Below are 27,305 nucleotides of genomic sequence, written 5' to 3'. Positions count from 1 at the left end.
TCTGCCGTTAAGCGGTCCGGAAGCCGGTCGTCTCGCGTGCCGTGAATGCGTGTCCTTCCCAGATGCGTTCGTCTGCGCGAGACGCCGCTAATTTCACTTCGCTGAAACGTTAGGAGCGCTGACCTTCCCGTTCCCGAGGAGAAGCCAGGCGGTAGAGCGGTCCTGTTGCTTTTGCTTTCTCGTTTGGGCAAATGCTCAGCACTTCATTCTGCTCAGTCCTGCGCTATTCTTGGACAGGACGGGTCAACGTGCCACAACTCACTCCTGTCCTTTCAACGAGCATATCTCTCCCTGCCTTCTCCTAGTGCTGCTGAGGTTAACTGTACACATTTGCGCTCAAAATGCTTTGATTCATACCTTCTCGTATGTTATTTTGCTCGACGGGAGTGGTGCCTAAAATGGTGCCTCTGGAATTTGTTCTTTTTTGTTTTGTTTTTTTAAACCGTGCTAAGATAACGCGCCAGATGAGGCCGGCTGAGCAGGCGTTCTGTCGATAAGCGGTAGCTGATAAGGCTGTGTTTTTGAGCCGCGCGGCCTGACCTTAAGAACAGCCCGCCGCCAAGCTGACACCGGGCCTCTGCTGTAAAATCTGATCCCGCGGCTCCAGAAAGGGAGGCTCGACTGAATGCTTTTCCCGGGTTCGGTCGGCGTCTGGAGGCCTTAAGGCTCAAGCTGGAGAATGCCTGCGCTTGCTGTTACTCCCCCCTGTGTGCAGATCCATTGTCCTATAAGTCTCCTAGCGCATTGCAGTTTTGACACGTAGAATATACCTGTCAGTGGTCCTTTGTCTGTAACGTTGAACAGAACGTTTGTCTCCTGTGCGACACGTTCTGGTTTGGCTGGTTTTTCTTTGTGTGTGTGTATGTGTGTGTTTTTTTTCCTCCTTCTTTTTAATAAAAACTGGTTTACTCTTAATTGACTGGATTACAATAACGGTTATTCCACGCTGATTGAGGCTGCCAATTTGGGCCAGGCTCCACATGTGTAGGATTTAGAACCTGCTCAGTCAGCAGCAATACACACACACACACACCTGGTGCTCAGGTAACACGAGTTGCAAAGCAATCACAGGGTCCTTACGTCTCAGGCACACACATTTAGTGTCTTTATTATTTAATTAAATGTTGAATTCTGCTTCCACTACCCAATGATATATATATATATATAACATTTATTTGGCAGACACTTTTATCCAAAGCAACGTTCAGTGCCTTCCAAAGGTCATTAGAACAATTACAAAACACAAGTCTGATAAGGTACAATACTCATTATGTAACAGTTATGCATAGTCATGAACACATTAAGTCCAGTTCACACAGTAAGCATTGGCTATAACCAGAAAGTTATGGTAAGTGAAATTATGAATGACATGTTACACCACATTACAAGCATTTATCGAAAGCGTCTTATACAACTTCTTACAGAGCAATTATACAGCTGGATATATACTGAAGCAATGCCGGTTAAGTACCTTGCTCAAGGGTACTACAGCAGTTGAGCCTGTGACTACAAGACCAGCTCCATACCCATTATTCAGAATGTCAGGTTTTAGTCTGGTTTCTAGAGCCTAAGCTTTTGGTGAAATGAGACAGCTACAGAAGCTTCATCTGGTAGGGTCCTCTAAACATCACCGTTCCTAATTTTAAAAAATTAAGCCATTCATGCTGACATTGTCCATTTGTATAAATTATGCTGTAAGGACAGTAATTAAAATCTAAGTTTAAAAATTGAGATGCACAGAGTCTGGCAGCGGGATAATCAGGTGCTTCCAGTGTTTTGTGAACCGCTCTGTATTCAGATATGCGTAGGACATGTGGCCACGCATCTCTGGAAAAGATATTTTGCATAAAATGAATGCCATTTTATTTTCATGTTATTGTCATAGTTACAGTGAAGTAACCATGACGATGGTAATTTGGAAAACAGAATTGTCATTCCCAGCGGCATCGTGTCATCCATCATAAAATAGATTTGTTTGTCTTTTGTATTTTTAGCAAGATTTTTTTCTTGCATGGCTTTAAAATGGAGGGCGAGTGGTTGTCGTTGTGGGTTATCTGGTCCACTGTGTGGACTAGCTTTGGTGCAAAAGCAATAGCCTAGTTAATAAGGAATAATTAAGGTTAATATAAGGATATATCCAATGAGGGCAGTACTGTGTTTTCTACTCACCAAAACAGGGTTTATGTTGAAATGTTAGGATTAAAACGTAGAATGTAAGGCGTTCTGGTTTCCAGCTGTAAAATTTTGATTTGGAGTTAATGCACTCCTGTGTGCGCGCACATTTCCGACGTCGCGGGTGTCGGACTCCCGCCTGATTTTGCACTCCGGCGGACTCGTAAAGAGGAAATGAGACGGCTGCGATTGTGTCGCTCCAGAACAGTTTACTGCGTATCGAAGGGCACTGCGCGTTTGAGGCTTGCTGTTTTTGTTCGCATTCCTATTCTTTTTAAAGGGTACACAGGCCACAGGATGTGGAGGAGACCAGCGCGTATGCTTCTTACAAGCCCAATAAAAAAACGAGAGGAATTTAAACGCTTTACGCTTATGCTGCGGCGTGTTCGCCGTTTTTACAGGCTACTCGAACGGCAATTGCGATTGAAATTCGCAAGCTTTCGCACGGTTGCCCCACGATCGACAAAACAAATAGGCCTACAAAAGAATTGGAACTGGACACACATTGACTTACGTGTGTTTTTAAAAACCGAGTTTTGTAAAGAAAATAATGACATCGGTTAGAATGCTAAGCTGGGTCCTCTTCTGCATAAATGCACGTGCTCAAGGGATTGACAGAGAGAGGTTTGTTCCGCGTTGTGCGTGTGGGTTGAAAGCATGAAGCGGTTAAACCATTAACCTGTCTGAAGGATTAGTGCCCTCTGTTCGCCTCTTATAAATGATTCATTTTTGTTAAGCCTCATTAAAAAAAACCCATTGTGTATCAGAATACATATGGCTTGTCTGTCAATGAGTCACATGACGTGAATCAGGCTGAGGAGATATCTTGTATCCCCCACCCCCTTTCTCTCTAAGCTGTGGTATAGGCCCTTGTCTTTCGTTTCATGCTCCCTTGCCAAGCAGTTATTTTAAACAATGGAAAGCAAGCTGTTCCGTAGGGCCCTTGTTGTGAAGCGCGTTGTTTGCATTAGCCCCTGTTCTGAGGCAGGGGAAATCGTTTCTGTGCGTTGTGCTGCAAGTGGTGATGGTGCTGCATGCTGCTAACAGATGGGCAATGAAATTGAAGTTGCCCAGATATGAAGGTGTTTATAATCAGCTTTAGGGTAGTGCGCGGACTGCTGTGTGACCCCCACTTCCCCGTTTCTTGGGAAAATGTATATATGTATTGTGTGTGTGTGTGTGTGTGCGTGTGTGTGCGTGTGTGTGCATGTGGCGAGCATTGTTGGGCTGAATGGCCTGTTCTTGTCTTTATGTTATGTTATCTTCCGTTATGTCATGTCATGTTATGTTATGGTGCAGTCTGTTATCTCATGTTATGTCATGTGTTAATGTGTGTGTCGGTCTGCCTGTTTCTGTCTGTGAGTGATGTGGGCGTGTCTGTATGTGGCTGTGTCTGAGTGCATCTGTATGTACGTCTGTCTGTCTCTCTCTGAGAGACGTGGCATTATCTGTCTTCGAGATAGGGCTTTATCTGTCTGTCCATGCACAGTGGGCATGCATGTATGTCCTCGTGTACGTGCGTGCGTCTGTGCGTCCGCGTGCTTGAATCTCTGTGCAGCACGTGGCTTGGCAGTGCTGTAAAATTGCAGCTCAGTGCCCAAAGCTGAACCGCCGCCGCATGTGGGTCACTTGTGTTAATTTAAAATGCTGCTTGGCAGGCATTTTAAATTCCACTGTCCCAGCATAACTGCATCAGGCGGACTCCAGAAAGGCAACCGCCAAACGTTAGTGTTTCAGCGTTCGAGACGGCGGTGTGGGAGAGACTTGCGCTGATGTGCATGGGCTCTTTTGACCTTTCTGAGTCCATCTCTCTTTCATATTTTCTTGCTCCCTCTATCTCTTAACTAACGACCTAAAATTAGTTGCAGTAAAATGGCAACGACCGGAATAAAACCACGAAAGCCCTGGAATTCTGGCAGTTAGTTATCCTAGCAAAATATTTGGATACCCAATGGATAAATTTCCCCACTCAATGCAAAATCAAGTGCAAACATTTGGTTATGGTGTTTTCCTCCTCAGACAAATTGCTGAGTGTGTGTATTTGTCGATGCAAATGCTTTCCTGTGAATGTGTATGTATTGGCAATGGCTGCGCTCTTCAGTGCTTCTGTCCTGGAACTGCTGCCGATGGTGCTACAGGAACCAGGTCCTGGAGGGCCTCTAGTCTGCCAACCTCCACCCCCCCACCCCCCACCCCCCCGACCTTACTGTTGCTTTTTTCTTTAAAACAAGACCGTTGGCACATTTTAACTTGTACATGGTTATGCACAACAAACATCTAGCCTTGCCAAATCATAACTGGGTTGAGTGCTTACATTGGTTCACTTTGCACTTTAATTTGTAGTGTCAAACGCTCAAGGGCCCAGTTTATAGGAAACCATCGAGATTGTGCCTGCAGAAGATTGGGTGCTCCCACGGTGACGAAGCATACCCAACCGAACGGTAGAGCTGTTTGCTGAGAGGTCAGTTCAGCCGTGGCAGAATCATCCCTTCCCTTTAACTGACAGCCCTATCGCTCCGTTGAGCTGCCGCTTAAAGGCTCAAAGACATTTAAGCAAAACCGAGTCTCATAAATCTGCATGCCGAGGGTATCGGACCGCTACGATGCTATTCATCACCTGCTCTGTGCTGTTACTCCCACCTGTCAGAGTAACCAAACAGAATTACAGTTATTTGTTTCTGTTTGAGCCCTGCGGCGCTTGTTGCGAGCAGGAACTTCTGTGTTCTTTACCCTCATCCAGGTGGACTTGTCAGGACAGGCAAATGAAACCTACGCAAACCTACGGCTTGTTTTTTCCCAATGAACCTACCAAAGATTCCCATATTTTTTTTTGGGGGGGTGAAGGTACTTCCTGCCCAGAGGCGGATTCGCGGAACGTGACCCCGACGGGCGTTCGAGCGAACGCTCGCTCTCTTCGCGCACGCCGTCGGACGAGCGCGAGATCGGCGCGCGCGCGGCGGTCGGTGGCGCGACGCTGGCGACGGAGCAGCGTGTCAGCGAAAATAAATCTGATGTCGTCCTTTTTTTTAAAAAAAACCGCGTGTAGCCATCATTACGCAAACCTCTCACCCGCAGCCATTTCCTGCTATTGTCTTGCGGTCGGAGGCCAAGCAGCTTTGCTCCAGAGCAGAGTCGGGCTTTAGCGAATGTGCTATGATGAATCGGGGGGGGGGGGGGGGCGATGGGGGATGGGGGGGCCGCACTTGACAGCATAGGGTAATTTAAGATAACTACCAACACTCGCAGGTGCACCTACTCAATTTGAAGTGCCTCCTTCAAAACTGGGGAAACGTCAACAGGCGATATAAAGCACGAGCAAATAAGCTCTTTAAACAATTATCTTGGTAATTTGCCATTTTGCGCTCGTGCACCTCGGCGTTTGCTTTCTGTTTGTTTTGCAGTTTAGCCTGAACTTTATTTCATGGGGAAATGCTCGAGTGCGTCTTGCAGGCAAAGCAAATTTTGTATGAAGTTATTTTTATTTATGGACCAGTGCTGCACAGTTGAGTAGCTTTTTTTGTGAGGTGGGGGGTTTTGTCCAATAGCATAATGGAGGCGGGTGTAGTGGTCTCTATAATGGAGGTTGGGTGTAGTGGTCTTTATAATGGAGGCGGGTGTAGTGGTCTCTGTAATGAAGGTTGGGTGTAGTGGTCTCTGTAATGGAGGCGGGTGTAGTGGTCTTTATAATGGAGGCGGGTGTAGTGGTCTCTGTAATGAAGGTTGGGTGTAGTGGTCTCTGTAATGGAGGCGGGTGTAGTGGTCTCTATAATGGAGGCGGGTGTAGTGGTCTCTGTAATGGAGGTTGGGTGTAGTGGTCTTTATAATGGAGGCGGGTGTAGTGGTCTCTGTAATGGAGGCGGGTGTAGTGGTCTCTATAATGGAGGTTGGGTGTAGTGGTCTCTATAATGGAGGCGGGTGTAGTGGTCTCTATAATGGAGGCGGGTGTAGTGGTCTCTGTAATGGAGGCGGGTGTAGTGGTCTCTATAATGGAGGCGGGTGTAGTGGTCTCTATAATGGAGGCGGGTGTAGTGGTCTCTATAATGGAGGCGGGTGTAGTGGTCTCTGTAATGGAGGTTGGGTGTAGTGGTCTCTATAATGGAGGCGGGTGTAGTGGTCTCTGTAATGGAGGTGGTTATAGTGGTCTCTATAATGGAGGTGGTTATAGTGGTCTCTATAGTGGAGGTGGTTATAGTGGTCTCTATAGTGGAGGTGGCTGTAGTGGTCTCTATAGTGGAGGTGGTTATAGTGGTCTCTATAGTGGAGGTGGTTATAGTGGTCTCTATAGTGGAGGTGGCTGTAGTGGTCTCTATAGTGGAGGTGGCTGTAGTAGTCAATAAAATGGTGACAGCGTTCAGTGCTGTTGAACGTTTGATCACTGCTCTCGACCTGATCCCTCCTGGAGCTCTCTGGCTGGATATGAATGTCGAATCCATAAAATTATCTTTAAAATGAAGGCTGTGTCGGCTGCCCCTTGGTCTGGCTGTGTGCGGAGTCAGTAAAGGCAGGTCATCCACTGAGCGTAGAGCTTAGGGATGCAGTATCCCTGCTTTACTGAACTGCACGGCTCCTGCAGTCCACCCAAAACCGCACCAGATTCCCCGCAAGTCTCACAGTCCCGCACCTCGCTATCAAATTACGCTTTTAATTGGCTAGATGCGCCGTTTGCTCACATCCTCATGTCACGGAAAAGCGATCTGATCAGATAGGGTGTACCCCAGCATGTAAGTGAAGCCTGTTTGCTTCGTCTAGCAGGCAGTTGAGCTAATCCTTGTTTTTAAAGTGCCTCATCCGGACAGGTTCGGTTGCCATAGCCGAAGGTAAGCTTACATTATAAAAACAAATCCAGAGAAAGAAAAAAAAAAACGGCCGTGTTTATTAAACAAATTCTGAGCTGAATTATGAACTGTGCAAACCTGTATTTAAAAAATTACACACAAGTATGTGTATTTCTTGGCTTTGAGTGTTTAATGGGTGCTTGAATTTTGGTTTCACGCCACAAAGCAGTTTCTCTTGTGAGGTTTAGGATATGAGGCTTGGCAGAAATGTTGACACATTTTAACTCCTACCTGATAACAACAAATATGAAGACTAACTTATCAAAAATTTGCGTTTTTAAATTGGTTCAGTTTGCGCATTAATTGGTAGTATTAAACACCTAAGGGCTCAGTATGTTTTTTTAAAATAGCCAGGATTGAGCCTGCAAAAGACCAGCCATTCCCACAGCAGCAAATCATACCCAAACAAGCGATTGAGCTGCCGGTTGAAGGATCAAGTCATCTGCAACAGAATTCCCGCTTTTTGTAACTGAACTCAAACAAGAGCACGGGACTCCGGCGTTATGCAAAAGTCTCTTTTAAACAGAATTAACCCTTTAAATGGCAGCTCTATAACTCCACTGAGCTGCCACTTAACGGGCTGAGAACATTCTGGCAAAAACAAGTCCCATTAAATGTGCATGCGGAGGGTATTCAAAACACTATAGTACTATTCATCGCGCTTTTAGGCGTTCCCACCATGGACCAACTCAGTCGAACAGGCACATCCACGGTACCTGGACGGAGTGTGGCACAGTGGGTAAGGAACTGCGCTTGTAACCGAAAGGTCGTAGGTTCGAATCCCGGGTAAGGACACTGCCGTTGTACCCTTGAGCAAGGTACTTAACCTGCATTGCTTCAGTATATATCCAGCTGTATAAATGGATACAATGTAAAGTGCTATGTAAAAAGTTGTGTAAGTCGCTCTGGATAAGAGCGTCTGCTAAATGCCTATAATGTAATGTAATGTAATGTACCTGACACACTTCCCGGTAACCAGTGCAATTATGTTGTTGCTCCCACCTGTCAAATAACCGTAACAGATTAAAAGTTATTTGTTTCTGTTTGGGCCCTGCAGTGCTTGCTGCGAGCAGGAATTTCACTGTTCTTCACCTCATCCAGGTGGACTTGTCAGGACAGGCAAATTAAACTATGCAAACCTATGCAAGACTATGTCAAAATGACTGTTGATAACGCCAAAGAAAATTCCACGCGACTTGTTTTTCCCAATGAACTCACTGAAGATAGTAATTTTTTGGGGGGAGGCCATGGGGGGGGGGGGGGGAGGGTACTTCCTGAGCAAAGACGGGGAGGAAAATTAGCAGACCGTGACCCCCCCCCCAATGAACATTCGAACAAACGCTTGTGCTTTTTTTCGCACGCTGTCAGACGAGCGCGATTTCCCTCCGTGAGGTCGCAGTGCGCGCGACAGTGGAGTTTCTGCTCCGCGGTGCTGGCGACAGAGCAGCGCATCAGCGAAAATAAATCTGCTGTCGTCCTTTTTTTAAAAAAAAAAAACGCGTGTAACCATTATTACGCAAACCTCTCGCCCGCAGCCGTTTCCTGCTATTGTCTTGCGGTCGGAGGCGAAGCAGCATTGCTCCAGAGCAGGGTCGGGCTTTATGAATGTGGTAGGCTATAACCATTTGTAAAAAAAAAAATAAACTCATTAAAAAATCATCTCGGTAATTTTGCTAGTATGCTTTTGTGTACATCATCATTTTATTTAGAATTTTGTTTACAAACTGAGCTTTGCGGTATTTTGTTGGAAATATTTGTGTGCCTTACAGGCAAAGCAAATTTTACATTAAGTCAATTATTTTTCATTAATGGGCCAGTGTTGCATTGTTGAGTAGCTTTTTGTGAGGTGGGGGGTTCTGTAGAATGGTATGATAGAGGTAGGTGTAGTGGCCAGTATAATAGGGGTGGCTGTATTGGTCACTATGCTAGTGACAGGTGTATTGGTCAGTATAGTGGAGGCAGGTGTAGTAGTCACTATAGTGGAGGCAGGTGTAGTGGTCAGTATAGTGGAGACGGGTGTGTAGCACAGTGGGTAAGGAACTGGGCTTGTAACCGAAAGGTCGCAGGTTCGATTCCCGAGTAAGGACACTGCCGTTGTACCCTTGAGCAAGGTACTTAACCTGCATTGCTTCAGTATATATCCAGCTGTATAAATGGATACAATGTAAAATGCTATGTAAAAGTTGTGTAAGTCGCTCTGGATAAGAGCGTCTGCTAAATGCCTGTAATGTAATGTAATGGGTGTAGTGGTCAGTAAAATGGTGGCAGTGGTCGTTTGCCTCCTGGAGCTCTCTGGCTGGATGTAAATGTCTATTCCGTAAAATTGTCTTTAAAATGAAGGCTGTGTCGGCTGCCCCCTGGTCTGGCGGTCGGTAAAGGCCGATCATCCACTGACTGTGGAGCCTGGGGACGCGGTATCCCTGCTTTACTGAGCTGCAAGACTCCTCTTTGGTTCTCCTGTCCACCCAAAACCGCACCAGATTTCCCCGCAAGTCTCACAGTCTCGCGCCTCGCTATCAAATTACGCTTTTAATTGGCTAGATGCGCCGTTTGCTCACTTCCTCATGTCACGGAGAAGCGATCTGATCAGATAGGGTGCGCCCCAGCGTGTAAGTCAAGTGTATTTGCTTTGCCGAACATTTCAGCTAATTCTTGTTTTAAAGGGCCTCATCCGCAATGGTCCTCTGTGGTGTGTGGGGGGTCGAGCTTAAATTAAAAAAAAAGAAAAAACTGCTGTGTTTGTCGTTTTGCACATTTGTGTGTCTACCAGCCGAGCGGTTTTCATCATAGCCTGCTGTGACACTGATTGGTTATCAATGACCATCGCCTTTGTCGACGGACCCAGAAGCTGTAGAATATGCGCCTTGCTTGCAGACGGTATCTTTTGACCAGCGCCCCACTTCGAGCGGGGAATGCGAGGAGGAATCTGAGACGTGCCAGGAGTTTTGCCCCTTCATTTCGTTTTTGAAATAATATTTTTCTTCTCATAGCATGTTTCAGAGTAGTCACATGATGCACAAGTGTTTGATTTGTTGTCTTGGCCTTGGTTTTTTTGTTTTGTTTTTGCATTAATTAATGTTACCGTCCTACTGTTGGCATTAAAGTAAGCATTAGATTTGTGTTTTTTTTTATTTAAATAGCGACTTTATATTTCCTCTGTGCTTCCTCCTGACGCTTCAGACACTGGCATGGTTCTTCCCCAGTGTAGTTTTTCATCTAAAATAAAGAATAGTGTCGTGACCTGCTCTGTGGGGTCCTCTGAGATATTGCCTGAGTTTTTGCGTTGCTTGTACTGGCTGTATGCACTGACATTTAAATAAAGTTTTGTAACATATTTTCGTCCTAGCCATTTCATTCATTGTATTCATTGCCTTTTGCGGGCACCCCAGTGCTGCTTTCTGCAGGTAATCTGCAGCCACTGAATTACTTATGTGATCTTTTTGGTAAGCTTGGCGCTTACTGTAGGTTTGGACACTTTTCTGCTGTCCCTTTTTTTTCCCCTATCTTTTCTATTTTTTCTATCTATTTCTAGTGTTCTTTGTAGGTTTTTTGTGTTGGTTCCTTTTTACACTCTTTGTTTTTCACTTTTATGATTGGTCAGTCAGGGTTTTTTGAGTAAAATAGAGAAATCCTTGATTATGATGGTGGTTTCTTTATCTAATAAATCTGATTCCTCAGAGTTGGGGAAAGAAATAGTATAGAAATAATTACAGAAATTGTTAACACCTTTGTCTGGTACCACTTTTAAATAAGAAAGAGGCGGATAAATATTTTTTCCCATTTTGGTAGCGTAGCTACTTCATTGTACTAGCCGAAGGATGTCTGGATATCGCTGTTACGATGTGTTTTAAAGTTAAAGCTCCAGAGGTTTAGTCTTCACTGGCTCTTGATCAAAGTAATGATTTTGATGCAGTAAAAACTGCTCATTTAAGAACGTATGGGTTGGTCCCGGAGGCTTACTGTCAGCAATTCAGATGGAAAGAAAACAAGATGGCCAAACGTATGTAGAGATTGCAAGAGATAAACAGAGCTTGTTTTATTAAACACAACTCATTTGTGTCTATTGCAAATAAGTTATGAAGTTTGAACAACTTTGGGATCTGATCAGCCTGGCAGAGTTCGAAAACTGCTTGCCAGAATGTGAAACCACCCACATAAATCAGAAGAAAACTGCCCAGGAGAAAGAGAAATTTAACTGATAGAAAAGTGTTTACGTTTGCAGTCTCCATTTTACAGGATGGTCGCAAAGTGCTCTGGAAGTCCTGAAAAGGTTGACCCTCCTATGGTTGATTAAAAAAGGAGGAAATTTAAATTTCAAAAATTCTTTTGTGCTCATGCGCGCCATATCATTTGAGTCTTCTCGTGAAAAGCGTGTCTTTTATTTTGGGTTACGACTTAACTGGGGGGAAAGTTGTAACCAACCCCCGTGGTTTCATTTGTCCCTGTATTTTCTGGATCCCCTGAAAAACCGCCACAGACACATCCAGAGGGATTTCCCACCTGTGCCATCACACATGGGAGTGTCTGAACGGTGGTGGGGTACCTCCTGATCACATCGCACCGATTCTGCATCGCTCGGCAAGGCTGAAGGTGACTCCACCTGTGTAGGGGATAATCTTCAGGCTGTTGCAAATTTTGGCACACCTTTGCCATACAAACAGCTGCTTGTAGTGCCGCATAATGCTTCCAATGTTTTGTCACTATTTGATCAGGCCGTCTCCGAAGAGATCCAAAAACTTGTCGCCGGCTGTTTTGTACAAGATGGTGTCCTTTTTAGTCTCCGAGGAGGCCACTCGAGGCTCTAGCTGAGGATGAGCGGGATAGCGTCTCGGCTCGTAGTTCCTGCTGTTTGCCGTCCTGAGACGCCGAGCCTTGCTCACGACCATCACTTGGGAACAGAGTTCAACATTCAAATACTTTTCTACGCTTTTACTGATCTTGTCTGGTGAAGTGGAACCGATGAAATACTCTCAAAAAGTGCAAACCCCACCTTCTGGTCATATTTGGCAGACTCAGTTACACCAGGCAAGATCAACAGAGCACAGAAAAGTATTTGAATCCAAAACAAATACGTATTTGACCCAGGTCTGCTTGGGAATAACAACTAAAACTTACAACGGCTCTGCAACATCTCATTCAGCCCGGTATGAAAAGGGAGGTTGTGCGATACTGTAAGAGCTGTCGCGTCTGTCATGCGTGTCCTCCCGCTCCTGCTGTATCATGTTCCAGCTTTCGGTGAGCCCTGCGAAGGAATTCTCGTTGATTGCGTAAGGCCTTTGCCATGCCATGCGCGAAAGCTGGTAACTAATATATCTTTTAGCCGTGATGGCGTGTAGCACAGTGGGTAAGGAACTGGGCTTGTAACCGAAAGGTTGCAGGTTCGATTCCCGGGTAGGACACTGCCGTTGTACCCTTGAGCAAGGTACTTAACCGAAATTGCTTCAGTATATATCTAGCTGTATGAATGGATACAATGTAAAATGCTATGTAAGTCGCTCTGGATAAGAGCGTCTGCTAAATGCCTGTAATGCTTGAACTCTGCCTGTGCTTGGGTCTATTCGGGGTGTGAAAGGTCCACGTGGCTATGCCGTGCGAATGTGTTCAAAGCCTGCTGCGATGGCATCTCCAGTTTCCGAGCGGGAAGCGAAACCCGTTGCGTTCCGCGCTTTCTCTTCCTGGCTGGAGGGCACCGCCGCTGACCGCTGTCAGAGTGAGGGAAAACGTGACGGTATCTTCCGGAAATGTGGTAGAGGGGAAGGCCCTGGCGAGTCTCGCTGATGGTTCCCTCGCCTATTAATGGATCAACAAGATGGCATGATTGCCCTTGTTGTCTCACACGCCAAATTCTTCTTCTCAGTGTGCTGAGCCGGACTTCTCTCGTTAAGTGTTATGCTGAAGTCATCACAAGCTTTCAGTTTCAGCATGACCGCGGAGTAAATCCCTTAAAATTTGAACACTCGTGGGAGGATGTTGCTTCAGTGTTTGAGCATGACGTTGCCAAACCTAGCCTCTAGTGTTATCAGCTCACCTTTCCTCCTGTTGAATAAACTTGATGAGTCATTGTGTTATTGCACCGTAAACGCTATCGCGAAAGCCGTCTGTTATCCTTTTCCCTGAGTGAATAACCCGCGTTGGGACCTGCGGCTTTTGGTTGTAAATTTGTGCCGTTGAAAGGGCTACTGGCAGGTCTCACTGCCCGGCCGTGCAAAAATTTCCGCCCTTTGTAACGTGTCCGTTTCCTTCAATATTCCACAATTACTTTTGGCCTGACTTTTGGAAATACAATGACGTTGCACACAAAAAAAGTTCAGTGCAAGCGATCTATTTGGTCTGACTGGTTATCATAAACTAGAGACTTCTTGGGTCATAACATATTAATTTAACAAAGTCTGAGCTCTGTGAAAATCAGAAATTTAAGTTTTCCTCCAAAATGAATCAATTTCTTGAGTGTGTAACGGGTGCTTGAATAAAGGTATTGCACCACAGTGTAGTGTCTTGCGAGGTTTGGGATATGAGGTTGAGCAGAAACGGTGCATTGTGGGATAGGTAGAGAGTGGGTTTGTGTAATGTAATGGCCCTCATTTATCTCTGGTTTTTCTGAAGGTCCTTACACTGATTGGCATCTCTCTCTTCTCCAATACACAACCGCTCGATTGAGACTTCATACTGGGTTGTGTTTAATTACGTGGCGGTCGGGCGTATCGGCGAAAGCTCAGCTCTGGTTCCCTGGAACGGCCGCTGGGCTGAGCGGCGGTAGCGATTATGACATTCTTCTCCCGCCGCCCCCCCCCCCCCCCGTCTGGGCAGTGTTTGGTCCTGTCCCGTGACCAGCGCAGAATGGGGGAACCGCTCGCAGAAGGCCCCGTGCTTTTGACCCAACCTCCACCCGACCCGCTCGCCTCCACCGTTTTTTTTTTTTTTAAAGACGGCCTTAAAACAGCCCGCGTTAAATCAGAATGATCGGGAACCCCAGGAACCCTCCGCCAGCTTCGGATTCGCCCAGGGTGTCGGGTTAAGCGGACGGCGTAAGAACGCTCGCGAGCGGGAAAAATGCGAAACCCGTCGAGCTTTTTTGTTTTTAAAAACCCGCCTTGTGGGCGCAGCGGTCTGCGCAGACGTCTTTGCGTTTGCCGAGGTGGGGATGTGCGCGGTTTCTCTCCCCCCACTGCCTGTGTGGGCCCTGCGTCACTTGTGCGGCCTGAATGGGGGAGCGTCGGCGGACGTAATGCCGCCACTGAGGAGACCCCGTTCCGTTTGGAGCTGCTCGGGCTGCTCGGGCTTCGCGCGGCGGCGTTTTGAGTTGCCGTCGGCGCTTCGCCTCACGTTCTCTGGTAGAACCGCGATGGCGCTAAGGGGTGGAGCGGCTGCTAACAGCCGTACGCTATATGCTAGCTTCGCAGGGCTAAAGCAAAGCTCGCCTGGTTGGGCTCGTCTCTCCCTGAATGATGTCTGTTGAAGTTTATGTAAGGGAACAGGATGGCGTCTTTCTGTAGTTAGACTTGAAACGGCCTTCTGGGCCGGTCGGCTTTTTGTGGATCTGTTGTGTGGGAAGGTAAGGCAAACTGCAGATTGATCAAGGCTGCGGGTGGTTATGTAATGACTTGAGCGTCTGCTGATCTGGCAGGCCCAAACTGCGAACGGCATCATGCTTAATAAATGTGGCATCGTACACATGAACTTCAGTTCTGTTATCTCCTGCATGTAAATGTTGTTTGCATTAAAAAATAAATCTTGGGAGTAACCGTCCCCCGGATGCAAACCTGGATGATTTTGCCTAGTGTACATGAGAGATCTTATCTGTTTGTTCAGGCAGCTGAGGGTAAGAGCCTTTTTCAAAAACTGCGACATGGTTGAGGATGTAAATTAATAAGTTATAATTATAATTTATAATTAGTTTTATCTCACTATCGTGTAATGTGTGTGTGTGTGTGTATATGTGTGTACATATCTGTGCGTGTGTGTGTGCACGTGTATGCGTGTGTGTGTATGTATGTACATATGTGTGCGTGTGTGTGTGTATTTGTGTGTGTACGTGCCTGTGTGTATGTGTGTACATGTCTGTGCGTGTGCACGTGTGTGCATGTGCGCGCGTGTGTGTGTGTGTGTGTGTGTGTGTGTACATATGTGTGTGTGTGTGTGTGCGTGCGTATATTTGTGTGTGTGTGTGTGGGTACGTGTATGTGTGTGCGTGTGTGTGTGTGGGTACGTGTGCGTGTGTGTGTGTGTGCCCGCGCGTGTGTGTGTGTATGTAATGTGTGTGTGTGCGTGTGCGCGTGCGTGCGTGCGTGCGTGCGTGTGTGTGTGTGGGTACGTGTATATGTGTGTGTGTGTGTGCGTGCGTGCGTGCGTGTGCGTGGTGCGTGTGTGTGTGTGCGCGTGCGTGCGTGCGTGCGTGTGTGTAATGTGTGTGTTGGCTGGGAGAGTGCAGACAGTAAGAGAAGGCGGTTTCTGGACCTACAGCAGAGGGCTCGGTCAGCCTGGGCTGCTTGCTCGCGTGGAGCTGTAATTGCAGCCTTGCCCGTACCGTTTCCAGCCGGTGTACACAGACGGGCCTCGAGTCTCCGGGAAAAAAGGCTCAAAATGAGCGGTTTGGCGTTCCGTCTCCCCTCTGCGGCTCCGGGAGTCGCCGCGCGGTGCAAACCGTAGCGAGTCGGCGGCTCGAACTCCGGTCACAGGCTACTGGCAGCCGCTTCGGTTCTTTTCTACACGCGTTCACTTAACGCCCCGCGCGTTCGGGCGCATCCCACCCCTCGTTTTAAAGTTCAGTCGCCGTCTTAAGAGCTCCAGAGCTGTCGCCCCTTGCCACCCATAACTTCAGCCTCAGTGGGGTCCGGTCTTCTCCGCTTAGCGGGTTCTCCCCTCCCAGGTTAATTGTCTGTTGACCCCCTCCTCCGAGACAAAAGGCCCTAGTTGCTATTCATGGGTTGCCGTTCCCCCTCCCCCCCTTGTTGTGCTAATGCGGTGTTTACATATGCAAAAGATGCCGCTTGAGTAGGCCAGGCCAGGCCCGTCTGCCAGGAAACGCATGTGCGTAGATCCCGGTCGTGACTGTGTTTGACGTGAAAGGGTGCGAAGGCCCGGTTCTCTTGATCTCCTTGTAGAGCCGTCGGCCGTCGGGCTGACTAATGGAAACTGGATCTTCCTCCGGTTCATGGAGACGGGCTGGCACTCAGTCTGGACTCATTGCATCAGACCGCTCCGTCTCTGTGGTCCCTGCCACTGTCTGTGCTAGGAAAACGCAGTAGGGTTGATTGATGGAGTCGGTTAATGGTGGCTTGCCTTTGTTTAAACGGCACGAAGGAAAGTCCTGTCTTTGCCGCCGATTCCAAGATAAAGTTCAGCCATCTTGGCGAATATTGCACTTTGGAATTTGGTTTCAGTATCTTTATTTTTAATTATTTAGCAATAAAAAAAAGAATCCAGCATTTTTCCGTGGAAGCTAATCTCTAACTTCAAGCTGTTGTGTGATTTCCGGTTACCTTTGATGAGAGTTTATTTCACAATGCCGCCACTCCCAGCGTACACACCGTCGGTAACCAATGCGGTCCCGACCAATCCCAGCTTTCAAAATGTCCACGAGTCCTATCTGCCACTCAAGTGCAGCTTGACCAGTCAGGTTCAGATGATTTTGACACGAGGAGCCGTCGTCCTGTCGTACTAGGCCAGGGGTGTCCAATCTTATCCGGAAAGGGCTCACGTGGTCGTTGGTGTTTGTTTTAGCTCAGCGCTTCGACAGCTGATTCAACTAACGAACTAACTAATCCAGGCCTTCAGTCGAGACGCTGATAAGAAGAATCTCAGGTGTCTTTCGTTAGCTGAGCTAAAGCAAAAACATTTCCAAACGCCGGCCCCTTTTGGGATAAGATCGGACGCCCCTGCTCTGGACCGTTTGACGCAACCCCCTCCCCGCCCTCCCAACCGTCGTTGGCTGCCGGCAGTTCTGATACAGGCTCACGCCGGAAGCCTGTATCACACAACGCATTGCGAGCTCTATCCGAAGACACCACCAGCTCATGATCCATTTTACAGCGCTCGAACTGCAGGATACTTGGGCAGCGCCGACCGAAGCGCTTGCCGTACCAGTCAACGAACGAAGCCGGCCAATTCGATCGGCGGGTAGCGCGGCAGGGCGGGCGGCGACGGCGGTTGTCCGTATAAGCGCCAAAAGCCGCGATTGATAGCGGGGAGAAGCCGTGCTGTGTTGGGAAAGCAGGACCGTGGGGTTGCGTGGGGCCTGTGCCTCTGTGTATATGTGGGTTGCGGGGGGGGGGGGGCATTCATTTTTGGGGACTGCTCCTGCATAGATGGGCCTTGGTTAATGGTAGACCAGGCTGTCCTGGGGTTGACGGCTCTGACAGTTTAATTTGTCGTCCCGATTGAGAGGACGGGTCCCTAAGAGCCCACAGATGCGGCCTCTCGAAGGGCGACCGCGCGCGGCTGTTTTCGGGAGAAAAAAATGGTCATCAAAGGTTTCCTTCCCCTCCCCTCCCTCCTCAGTCGCCTTTTGTTCGTTCTGGGAGCGCGCACGTACTTCTGAACGGTCCGCTACTTTTCTGTGGCATTACAACGGCTCGTACAATAGCAGCCATTTAAAAAAAAAAAAAATTTTTTTGGTCTGTGAGCTGAAAGCCAGGCATTCGCTTCCCCTCCCCTGTGCAAATGTCAAGGTTGATGAATGAACACGTTTTTTTTCTTTTTTTCTTTTTAAATTTAGACATTTGTTATTGAAACCGCACATCTGGCGGCCATTGTAATGGCTCTTAACATAACACTGACGGCGAACAATAATTATTCCTGACATTTGTTTACAAGTGGGGTCAACGTACGCATGTGGTTTTGAAAAAAAAAAAGAAAATGTCTTTGTTTTTTTTTCTTCTTTTTTTTTAAAAACTCTTCTGCTTCTAAGAAAATAGAAGGTGTGTGTCATAGCTCCTGCTGGTTTGAGGCTGCGGCTGAATCTCCACACAAACCACAGGAATGCGTTGAGTAAGAGCATCGCGATGAGTCTGGAGGAAATGTCAGGGCAGTGACGCGGCGTTCGCGGCCTGCCGCTCTGTTTTGCGAGACTGTTGCGCAACTCCTTCGACTGACCCCGCCTTCTCTTCCCCCCCCCCCCGTCTCTCCCAGGTGACGCCTTTCCGGTGGGCTCCTCCCCCTTCCTCGGCGGCTACGTGAGCTCCTCCAATCCGCACGGAGGCCCCGCCCCCATGACCTCCGACCCGTCCTTCAGGGCCCCCAACCCCACCAACCTGCAGATGGCGCAGCTGTGGGCCTCCCACCTCCACGAGGGTAAAGTCCGGCGCCCCCCCCCCCCCCGACCTCGCCAGCCACGTCCGCGCCAAACGAGCCGCGGCGGTTTTTTTGAACGCGCGTCGCGGTTGAAAGGGAAGCGAAGCGGCTCCTGTGGCTTCGAGTGCACTTCAGCGTTTTGAATTTAACGACCTGGTTCATTGTTAGCGGGGCACTGGGGGGGGGTTAGCGCCCCCCGGGGACGAGGGAAATGTGGGGGTGCCCGGAGAAACGAGGGGCTGATTTGGATTTGCGCGGGGCGATGAAAGTCTCCGATGGCAACCGTGGATTGAGTCACGAAAGCTCTTCTGCGGTCGAAGCGAGTTTGAATTACTGCGCTTTCTGAAGTTCCGGACAGGTGAAGAGGGCTTCTGCCAAACTAAGAGATCGGTTAGCTTTGAGAACATTGAAATGATGATGGTAGTGGAGCGATGCAGGCACTTGAAGTGCTGTATTTTAGAAACATTAAAAATGGCTGGTGGAGTAGCAACTGCCCCGGTCATATCCAGCAGTTGAGAAGCAGTAATGGGCGAAACTGCAATAATAATGTGGTAGCATTAGCGTTAGCATTAGCATGGTAGCAGCAACGCTAGTATTAGTCCTTCTGTCTGAAAGATTGACTGCCTAACCGGTACTCCAGACAGTACGCTACGAACCAGTACACCTTGAACAGGACGCAAATATTGCTGACCAGCTTGGCTATTGTTTAAAAATGGCACCCTAATGAATTGCGTTGTTTGCTAGCTGAACTCCCCTAGGGTCTCGACGCAATGTCTTCGTGGGCCAGGCGTTTCCAACGGGTCCTTCCTGAGGGAGCTGCGGATTTGGGTTTGAGCAGTAGCCCTTCATTTGTATTATTTACCATCAGCGGGGTTGATTTTTGGGAATGGTTCCTGGGCCCTGGCTCTCTGAGCTAGCGCCCCTGGTCTGTGACATGCGCGGCCCGGCGCACCTGCGCGAGGCCAGTCTCGTTAGCGGGCTTTCGGCGGCGCGGCCTCCGGGCGGGCCTCTGGGGGCCAGGCTACGCGGGCCGTCAATCCTCCCCGTATCCACGGCGCCCGCGGAATGCCTAAACAACACAGAAAATTGAGTTGCGTAACCCAAAAGAAAAGAGAAGGGTTAGCGAATAAATATATAATATAAATATAAAATATATACAACATAAGATGAGAGAGAGCGGGTGAGACAGAGGGAGAGAGCGAGAGAGAGAGAGAGATGAACTAGGAGCAGCCGCAGATGCATTATTCATTAGGAGGGGGGCCGCCCGTGCACACCAGGGCTTTGTAGCAGTTTCTGTAGTGTGGGCCCGGCTGAATTCTTAATAAATCCTTGTCGCGGTGTCTCAAAGTGGTTTCCCAGCTCGGCGGGCATGGGGACGTGATGAATGGCTGACATTGAAGTGCGCCGTGTTTCCCCGCTGCCCGTGAAGCTATTTGAGCGCGCGTGTTTGTTCTGAAGGGCACACCTGGCTCTCGTGAAACAAAAGGAAGAGGCGTGCGACGCGATCCATTGTTTCCAGTTCCTCTTTGTCTGATTGGAGCTCGGAATCTCGAATTTGCCCCGTGCGTCCCTAAGCGTGTCGACTTGTCAATGAAGAATCTTATTCCTGTGAGGAAAATTTCTTTTATATGTGCGCCATTTATTTGTGGCCGTTTGATGCTACAGTCGGCTTGCGTGTAACTTTAAAAAAAAAAAAAATTTTTTTAACCTCAACAAAGGTGTTTTGCCAACATCTTTTTAAGCTGTTCAAGTTCCAAACATTCCTGCTGTCATAATACACCACCAGTGGCCCCGAGATCCTCACGGTACGTCTGTACTCTTGTACTTTATGGCCTAATAACTTTATAACCTTACCCTGTCCTTATTAATGCACCCCGCGTCCTTACAATTGATGGTTTGGGCCTAAATGAAATCCATGCCCCAAGCATATCGGTATATCTTCCAATTTCACAATCGGACTGGATTAAACACTTAATCTACTGTGTGCTCTATAATCCCCCTCTCTCCCTGTTTTTGTCTTTGGCTGGTCTGTATTGGGCGTCCGGCAGGGAGCTCCGTGCTGCCCTGCGGAGGGGCTATCTCTGTCTCTGGGCTGGGGGAGCTAGCCTCCCGGGGAAGGGCCGGTGTGAAAGCCCAGAGCTAATTACCCTCCTGTAATGGCCTGAGCGGATATCTGCTCGCTCTATCGCGCGAGAAGAAACCATCGTGAGGCGCTGGGCCTCATTCACAAAACTTCTCTTAAATTGTTCTTGCGTTTGTTGTTAAAAATGTTCCTACGATCATGAAATTGTAAATTTAACACGCAATCCAGCTCATGGGATTAGGATAAGGAAACAGCCATGAACGAAAAAAAAAAAAACAATGAATCCTTTGTACGTTTCCTTGGTCAGTGCGGAATATACACCTGTGGTCGCACAATTGAAGCAAGCAGCGCCTTTGCTGTGAATTACCATTATTGCATTGTGTTAATTGCGCTAACTGAAGTTAAAAAAAATGTGTGGGAGGGAAGAAAGTGCAACACCTGGTCTGTCCTCAAAGGTATTTAAAATTTAATAATAAAAATAATGATGATTGATGATGATGATGATGATGATGATGCTGATAATAATAACACTGAATAAAAAAAAAAGAATAATAATAATAATAATGGCTTGACACGAGAGCTTTATAATGAAGGTGGAATGAGGTGGAAACTTTCTTATTCGTGCGGTGGACAAACCTCTAAAGAAGAGGCCTCTGTAAGGATCTTTGCATGTGTTCTTCTCTCTGCCTGTGCATTTTTCCTTTTTCTCTTTGTTAGAACAACCCTCCCCCCCCCCCACCACCACCACCACCACCACGCAAATGTGGTAACACTCATTAAGGTGACCTGACCTCTGACCTCATAACCCTCCCAGGACCTCTCTGCTATTATCTCCAAACCGCTGCAGGACGTCCCGCATTGACAGCTTTTGACACATGGCCTAATTTGTTTTGGGCGAAGTTGCTGGACGGTAATGAAATTTATGAGCGTCGGACGTCAATAGCAGTCCGAGGGGCATTCGCTCTGTTGACTTTGGCTCGGGCCGTCCCTCCACCGAGTGAATCGCCACAACCTCAGATTTGGGCCTCTTTACCTAAGGCGCGGGGCATTGTGTCACCATAAAGGCAAGAGTTTAAAGTGGTGTTGTTTGTTTTCTGGTGTCTGGTATCTTAACCTTCTTGAACCTTGGTTCCATACTCTTCCCACAATGTAGAATGTAGAACAGCGTTCTGCACTACTGAGTCTTTTAAGGACAAAAATATTGTGGTGACATTGTATTGACCGTTTAATTTTTGCACCAAATCAGGTTTTTTTTTTTTTTGCCCGTTAATGCGTCTGTTGTCGTGATGTGCCTGCGTGTTTTTTTTTTTTTTAATGAACGTAAATTTGACAGCTGGTTTGGTCGTGACGCTCCTGTTCCCTTTTAGCTTTTTGGAGAGGGGAGGGGCGATGGGCGCTCAAACCCCTCCCCCCCCCCGTTCGAGCTTCTCTTGTGATTCCAAGCCCCCCGGGTTAACGACCGCTGTTACCGCCAGGGGGCCTGGGGCCGTTTGTTACGCGGCGCTGCCGCGAGGACGGTCCCGTCGCAGAGAGCGAACAAACACGAAACAGGGCGGAGGAACTGGCCCCCTCCTTCCAACAGGTCTCTTTGCGTAGTGTCCGACCCCCCCCCCCCCCCAACCCCAACCGCTTGCGTCGATTCTTCTTTGAGGGGGCCTTCTCGTTTAACTATCGGAACAATGGCGGCAACCGTCCGCCAAAGCGCGAAACTCCTCTGGCGCGCCCCCGAGCGCTAACCCTGAACAGGCGGCGGTTCGTACGGCAGGCCGCCAGATATGTTGTCGGGCAGGCTTCTCGCCTCCCTGCTGGGAGGCGCTCCGGGTTCCCCCCCCCCAAGCCCCACCACCCCCCCCGGCCTCCGGGATGGATGTTTGACACCCTTTTGGGCCGTTCGGATCGCACAATTGAAGCAAGCAGCGCCTTTGCTACGAGTTGCCATTATTGCGTTGTGTTAGCGCTAATTGAAGTTTAAACAAAAAAAAAAAGATGTGTGGGAGTGGAAACGAGCAACACCTGCTGTATGCAGTTGAAGTTCCCTATGGATTACAGACGCACCCCATATTAGATTCCAGTTCCTGTATTGCACACCGGCATGTACAATTAGAAGTGGTCCTAAACGTTCTAAGTTTGTGATACCCCAAAACAAACACTTTCTCTGGAGTGTCTCCTAGAAACGATATAATTTGCCTTCTTAATAAACAAGCGGAGAGTACATGTTCAAAATCTCTTGTTTCGGATTGCGTGTTTGACATTTGTAGCCGCATTTCCACAGAAGGGAAGGCTCTGTGGTCGTTCCGTCTCGTTTTTACATATCGCACCCCTAGCAAGCCTTGGTATGAAACTCACGCCCAGGTGCACGTGAACGTAGATCACCTTGAGGTATCGTCGCCGGGGGGCGAGAAATCTTCTTGGCTCGCCGCTTCTGCATTTTCATAATTCAGTTTTATGATTCTGCATATCCGCGTGCCTCTCCGGGTATGAAGTGGGTTTATTGCTTGATATGTTTCGGGACCTATAAGGAGAAAAGAAATCTGAAAGGGTTAGTAACAAAATAATAACTGAAGGTTGATTGTACATTGCTCCTAATGATAAGAACAGGCCATTCGGCCCATCTAGACTTTTGTTTTATCGACCGTCTAGGCAGTATCTCTCATCTTCTAAATGCTTTCACAAGGCATTCGTGTCATTTTGGGTAATAGTTTGTGGTTAACTGTTGAAATGAATGCAGCAAAGCCTGCATTGTCATAGTGCCCTGAGCCGACCAGAGGAGGATGGCTTCCCTCCTTGAGCCTGGTTGCTGCTGAGGTTTCTTCCCGTCTGCCACCGACTGTTTTTCCTTGCCACTGTTGCTTTCGGCTTGCTCCTGTGTGGGTTTAGGCTTGCTCCTGTGGGGGTTGTCTGTGGAACATATTGTGAAATTGCAGTGGAGGAGTTGGACGCGCCTTCCCAAAAAACTCTTACTGTGGTGCTAAACCAAAAAAACATATACTAAAAAAAAAAAAAAAAAAAAAAAAACAACATCCAAAGATGTATAGGTAGCACTCAATTTCACCAGTTGGTAGCACTCAATTTCACCAGTTTATTTTGGCCGTTCAAACAAGTCTGCTAACGTTTCGGCCTAGTCGCCCCTCCCAGTCACAGGTGACTCGATTACTATGAGGTCCTATATAGATCACTTGACACTGATTCCATTCATGCTCTGATGAAGGCCGACTATGCCGAAACGTTAGCAGACATGTTTGAATTGCCAAAATAAACTGGTGAAATTGAGGCACTGTCCCTGTTCCGTTTTTTCTAAGTTGGTGAGTGCTACCTATACGTCTTTGGATGTTGTGTTTTTTTAAATATTGTGAAAATTGTTTGTGAAATGTGCTATATAGTTGCATATTGATTTAATTTGATTGGATTTAGGAGCTGGGCATGGGGGTATTACTGGATGCCTATGGGGCCGCTCTTGCTGTTGGTTGACGTGTGTGTGGTTCTCTGGTTCCTCAGGTTTCTCCCACCTGTCTGGCAGCTTGTACCCCGGCTCCTACATTCCGCTGGGACCCCTGGAGCACCCCAGCAGCGGCAGCCCCCTCCACGCCCAGCTGGGCCAGCACCCCCTCTTCGAGCCCCCGAAAGGTCGGTGTCCCGCCTCCTGCTTCGGCGTCGACCGTGGCAGGCCGCGCCGTCCCCTCCCCCTTCCACGCGCCGCTTCACAAAGGCTAAAGTACCGATAGGCAAGCGTAGGTTTACCGAGCGTATTATTGCCGTGACTATGTGCCGACGGACTGATCTTTTTATTGCGTATATACGTGTCATTTTTCAAAATGTATTCTGGTTCTGCTTCATGCTCCCGTCTGCGAAGCGTGCGTTCGTTCGCGCGTGCGTGCGCACGCCCGCTTGTCGACTGCACAATCGGACTGCGCTTGGCGAGGTTTTTATCGCATTTGCCTGATTTTTCAAGAACCTCGCGCCGGAGACCTCATGCCGGGGAAGCGCTGGCCGGTTGAGTGGTTATCACCGCCGGTTATCGATGCCGTTTCTACTCCAGTTGAGCTCGAGAGAAAAAGGGGGCGTTGAGCGGTTGGATGATTCCATGCAGTGGTACACCAAGCAGATAGGCTTTAAAGGCTTTATTTGCTGCTGGTCTAGAGAAGGGAGGGGAATAATCCTGGAAGGAAACATCTAGAAAAGTAGTTAAAGGGCTAAAAATGTAAATAGACAGGGATTTGTCTTTGCCGGTATCTTTGTCTTAGTGTTTGGGACCAGTGTGATCATGGGTAATGGAGTTTTCTGGAGGCTCATTGATGGTGTGCCTATGTGTATTTTTGCAGAGGGCTTCTACCTCCCCGGCCATGGAGGACCACCCGCCCTGCACTCCCAGTCCGCCCTCTCCGGGACCCACACTCCTAGCTCCCTGTCCAGGGAAAGGGAGGCCCTGCACTACCACAGGGGCGCAAGGGACGGGTCCCGGGACAGGGAGAGGCCCTGCAAGGCCGAGCCGGGCGAGCCTCACCCCCGCGGCCCGAGGGACGGGGACGGACCCAAAGAGGAGCCCCGGTCCCACAGCGTGGTGGACCTCACGGAGGACGACAGGAGAACGGGTGTCCCGCACAGGCCCTCGAAGAAAGCCTCGCCCTATTTCCGCGAGCCCTCGCCCGGGCCGGGCGGTGGGGAGCTCAAGCCGGGCGCCCCCCTGCAGACGTCATCGCTTAGCAACTGCAGGGGTGGCACCGGTGCCCCCTCGTCTGGGCCCCCTGGACCGGACCAGGACAGGTGGCACCGGGACCTGAACCACGACGACGAAAACACCAGACCTGGCGTCCTGTGCCATGGGGACAGGTCGAAAAAATGCGACCCGGCAGCGATGTCCTCGATTGGTACCCTGCATGCGTCCCGCGGCAGCCCCTCCCCTCACGGGAATCCCGCCCACTTACCCAACAGACTGATGTCCACTGGCACGTACCCACCTCCCCCTCTCCCTCCCCACCTTCCGCCCAGCCTGTACCCGCTGTACCCCATCGTGAAGGACCCCGGGAGGGAGCACAGGGTGATCGCGCCCACGTTCGTGCCTTCGGTCGAGGTCTACGAGGAGAGACTGGGGCCCATTCAGATCGCCTCGCAGGCCCGGGAGAGCAAGAGCAGCAGGAGGACGGGGGAGAGGGACTCGAACCGACAGCCGGGCGGAGAGAGGCCTCAAGCGGACTCGGCTCGCCCTCCCCCAGCCCACGAGACCCCTCCCCACCACGGCAGGAGCACGGAGATGTTACGAGAAGAAGGCTCCGTTATTCGGTCCAACTGCTTCAGCACGAGGAGGCCGGCGCCTTCGGAAGCGCACGCGAGCAGACGGGGGCGCAGCCCGGACGCGGACTCTGCGCCGACCGGCGGCTCGTCCAAAGAGCCGAGCAGAACGGCCCTCGAAGCCGAGTACCGCGGCCACGACCGCGACAGAATCCAGAGGGCGTCCGCGAGAGAAGGCGGCGCGAAGCACAGAGGGGCGGACTCCGCCTGGATGCACCCGGACCAGCCCTCGCCCAAGGGCTTCGTCTCGCCGGAACACAAGTGGAAGCCCTTCGACATGGCCGACTACGCCTCCGGCCAGATGTCCGCCCTCGCGGCCCAGCACGGCCAGGGCCCCAGGGGGGAGGACGACGGAAAGAGCGCCTACCTGGATCCCTCGGGGGTTCACAGACCTGCCCCGAGCGGGAGCTCCAGGGGGAGTCCTCAGAGGCTCCACCCGGAACCCCACAGGGAAGTGTCGGCCATGCAGAGCCTGATCAAATACAGCGGCAGCTTCGCCAAGGGCCCCGGCTCGAGGCCCGGGTCCGACGGCAAGGGTCCCTTTGGGGGCTTGGGCAGCATGAAGCCGGAGCCGAAGACCCAGCACTTCCCGTCGCAGCACCCTGGGAAGCAGCTGAAACGGGACCCGGAGCGCCCGGAGAGCGCCAAGTCCTTCGGCCGGGAGACCGTCGGCTCCCAGGGGGAGGTGGAGGTCCGGCACCCCCCGGTGGGGATCGCCGTGGCGGTGGCGCGCCAGAGGGACAGCGGCAGCAAGCACGGCTTGGGCCCGGTGGACCGAGAGCGCCCCCTGATGGGCGGCATCAAAGGTGAGTTGGCTCTCCTTCGAAATGGGCACAACGGGGTGTAATTCTCTCTGCAAGGTGAACCACGACAGCACTGACTGTGCGGTCTCCTGGGGGACTAGCAGAGCTGATGTTATGTGGTTATTTACTGGAGCAAGTCGGGTGTTGCTCAGGTGTTTTGCCGGCGGGCATATTGGCATTGCCCCACCCGGCTGAACTTGGAGCTCGCTGGATAAACAGCCAGTCTTCCCTAACCGCAGCCCAGCCAGCGCCTCTTCCTGACATGATGTTAATGTGCCACTTAGCCTTCGTAGCAGCTTGCTAATGAGTCACCAAAGAATATCGAAAATCCTCAGACAATACCCGACGTTTTATTTTTTCCCCCTCTAAAGTGCAGCTAGACCTGCATGAAAACAGAAAGTGTGGAAGTCGTGCGAGAGCTTGCCTCTTTTGAGAATTGCATAATAAAAGCTTTGGCAACAGACAACTGGAGCGAAGAGAGTTTCGCTCCTCCCTTCCCAGGTGGCTGCGGGGGCACTTCTTGGCTGTGACCTTGAACGTGTGACCTTGACTTTGGGCCGTGCTGTTAGCTTTACTGTCTATTTTCCCCTCCGTCCTCAACTGCGCACTTCCAGGTGAAAACACTGGTCTGAGCCTTCCACCAAGATGCTGCACGGCTGAATTTAATTTAATTTACTGAGCAGAAATAAGAGCTTCAAACAAGGCCTGAATTCTAATAGCCCTTTGGGTTTGTTGCTAAGCAATGGAATCTACCTTAGGAGAGCTGATTTTGGGGGGGGGGGGCGGGGGCATTAATTTATTTTGTCCTGTGTATTGGGGAATAGGAGAAACAGTATT

The 27,305-nt window shown here is 49.5% G+C and overlaps 1 protein-coding gene across 10 annotated transcripts in view; it reads left to right on the top strand.

The window, feature by feature from the left end:
• Positions 1-27,305, top strand: part of LOC135243503 (trinucleotide repeat-containing gene 18 protein-like) — an 86,365-nt gene that overhangs the window by 11,582 nt on the left and 47,478 nt on the right. For all 10 annotated transcript variants that reach the window (XM_064315381.1, XM_064315388.1, XM_064315386.1 and 7 more), the window contains 3 exons: positions 18,135-18,296; positions 23,875-24,003; positions 24,699-26,471. In XM_064315381.1, the coding sequence (XP_064171451.1) occupies positions 18,135-18,296; positions 23,875-24,003; positions 24,699-26,471 (2,064 nt within the window). The remainder of the gene's footprint in view (positions 1-18,134; positions 18,297-23,874; positions 24,004-24,698; positions 26,472-27,305) is intronic.

The sequence above is a fragment of the Anguilla rostrata genome, chromosome 17 (assembly GCF_018555375.3).
Source record: "Anguilla rostrata isolate EN2019 chromosome 17, ASM1855537v3, whole genome shotgun sequence".
NCBI classification, from domain to species: domain Eukaryota; kingdom Metazoa; phylum Chordata; class Actinopteri; order Anguilliformes; family Anguillidae; genus Anguilla; species Anguilla rostrata.
This window is presented reverse-complemented; position numbering and strand designations above follow the sequence as displayed.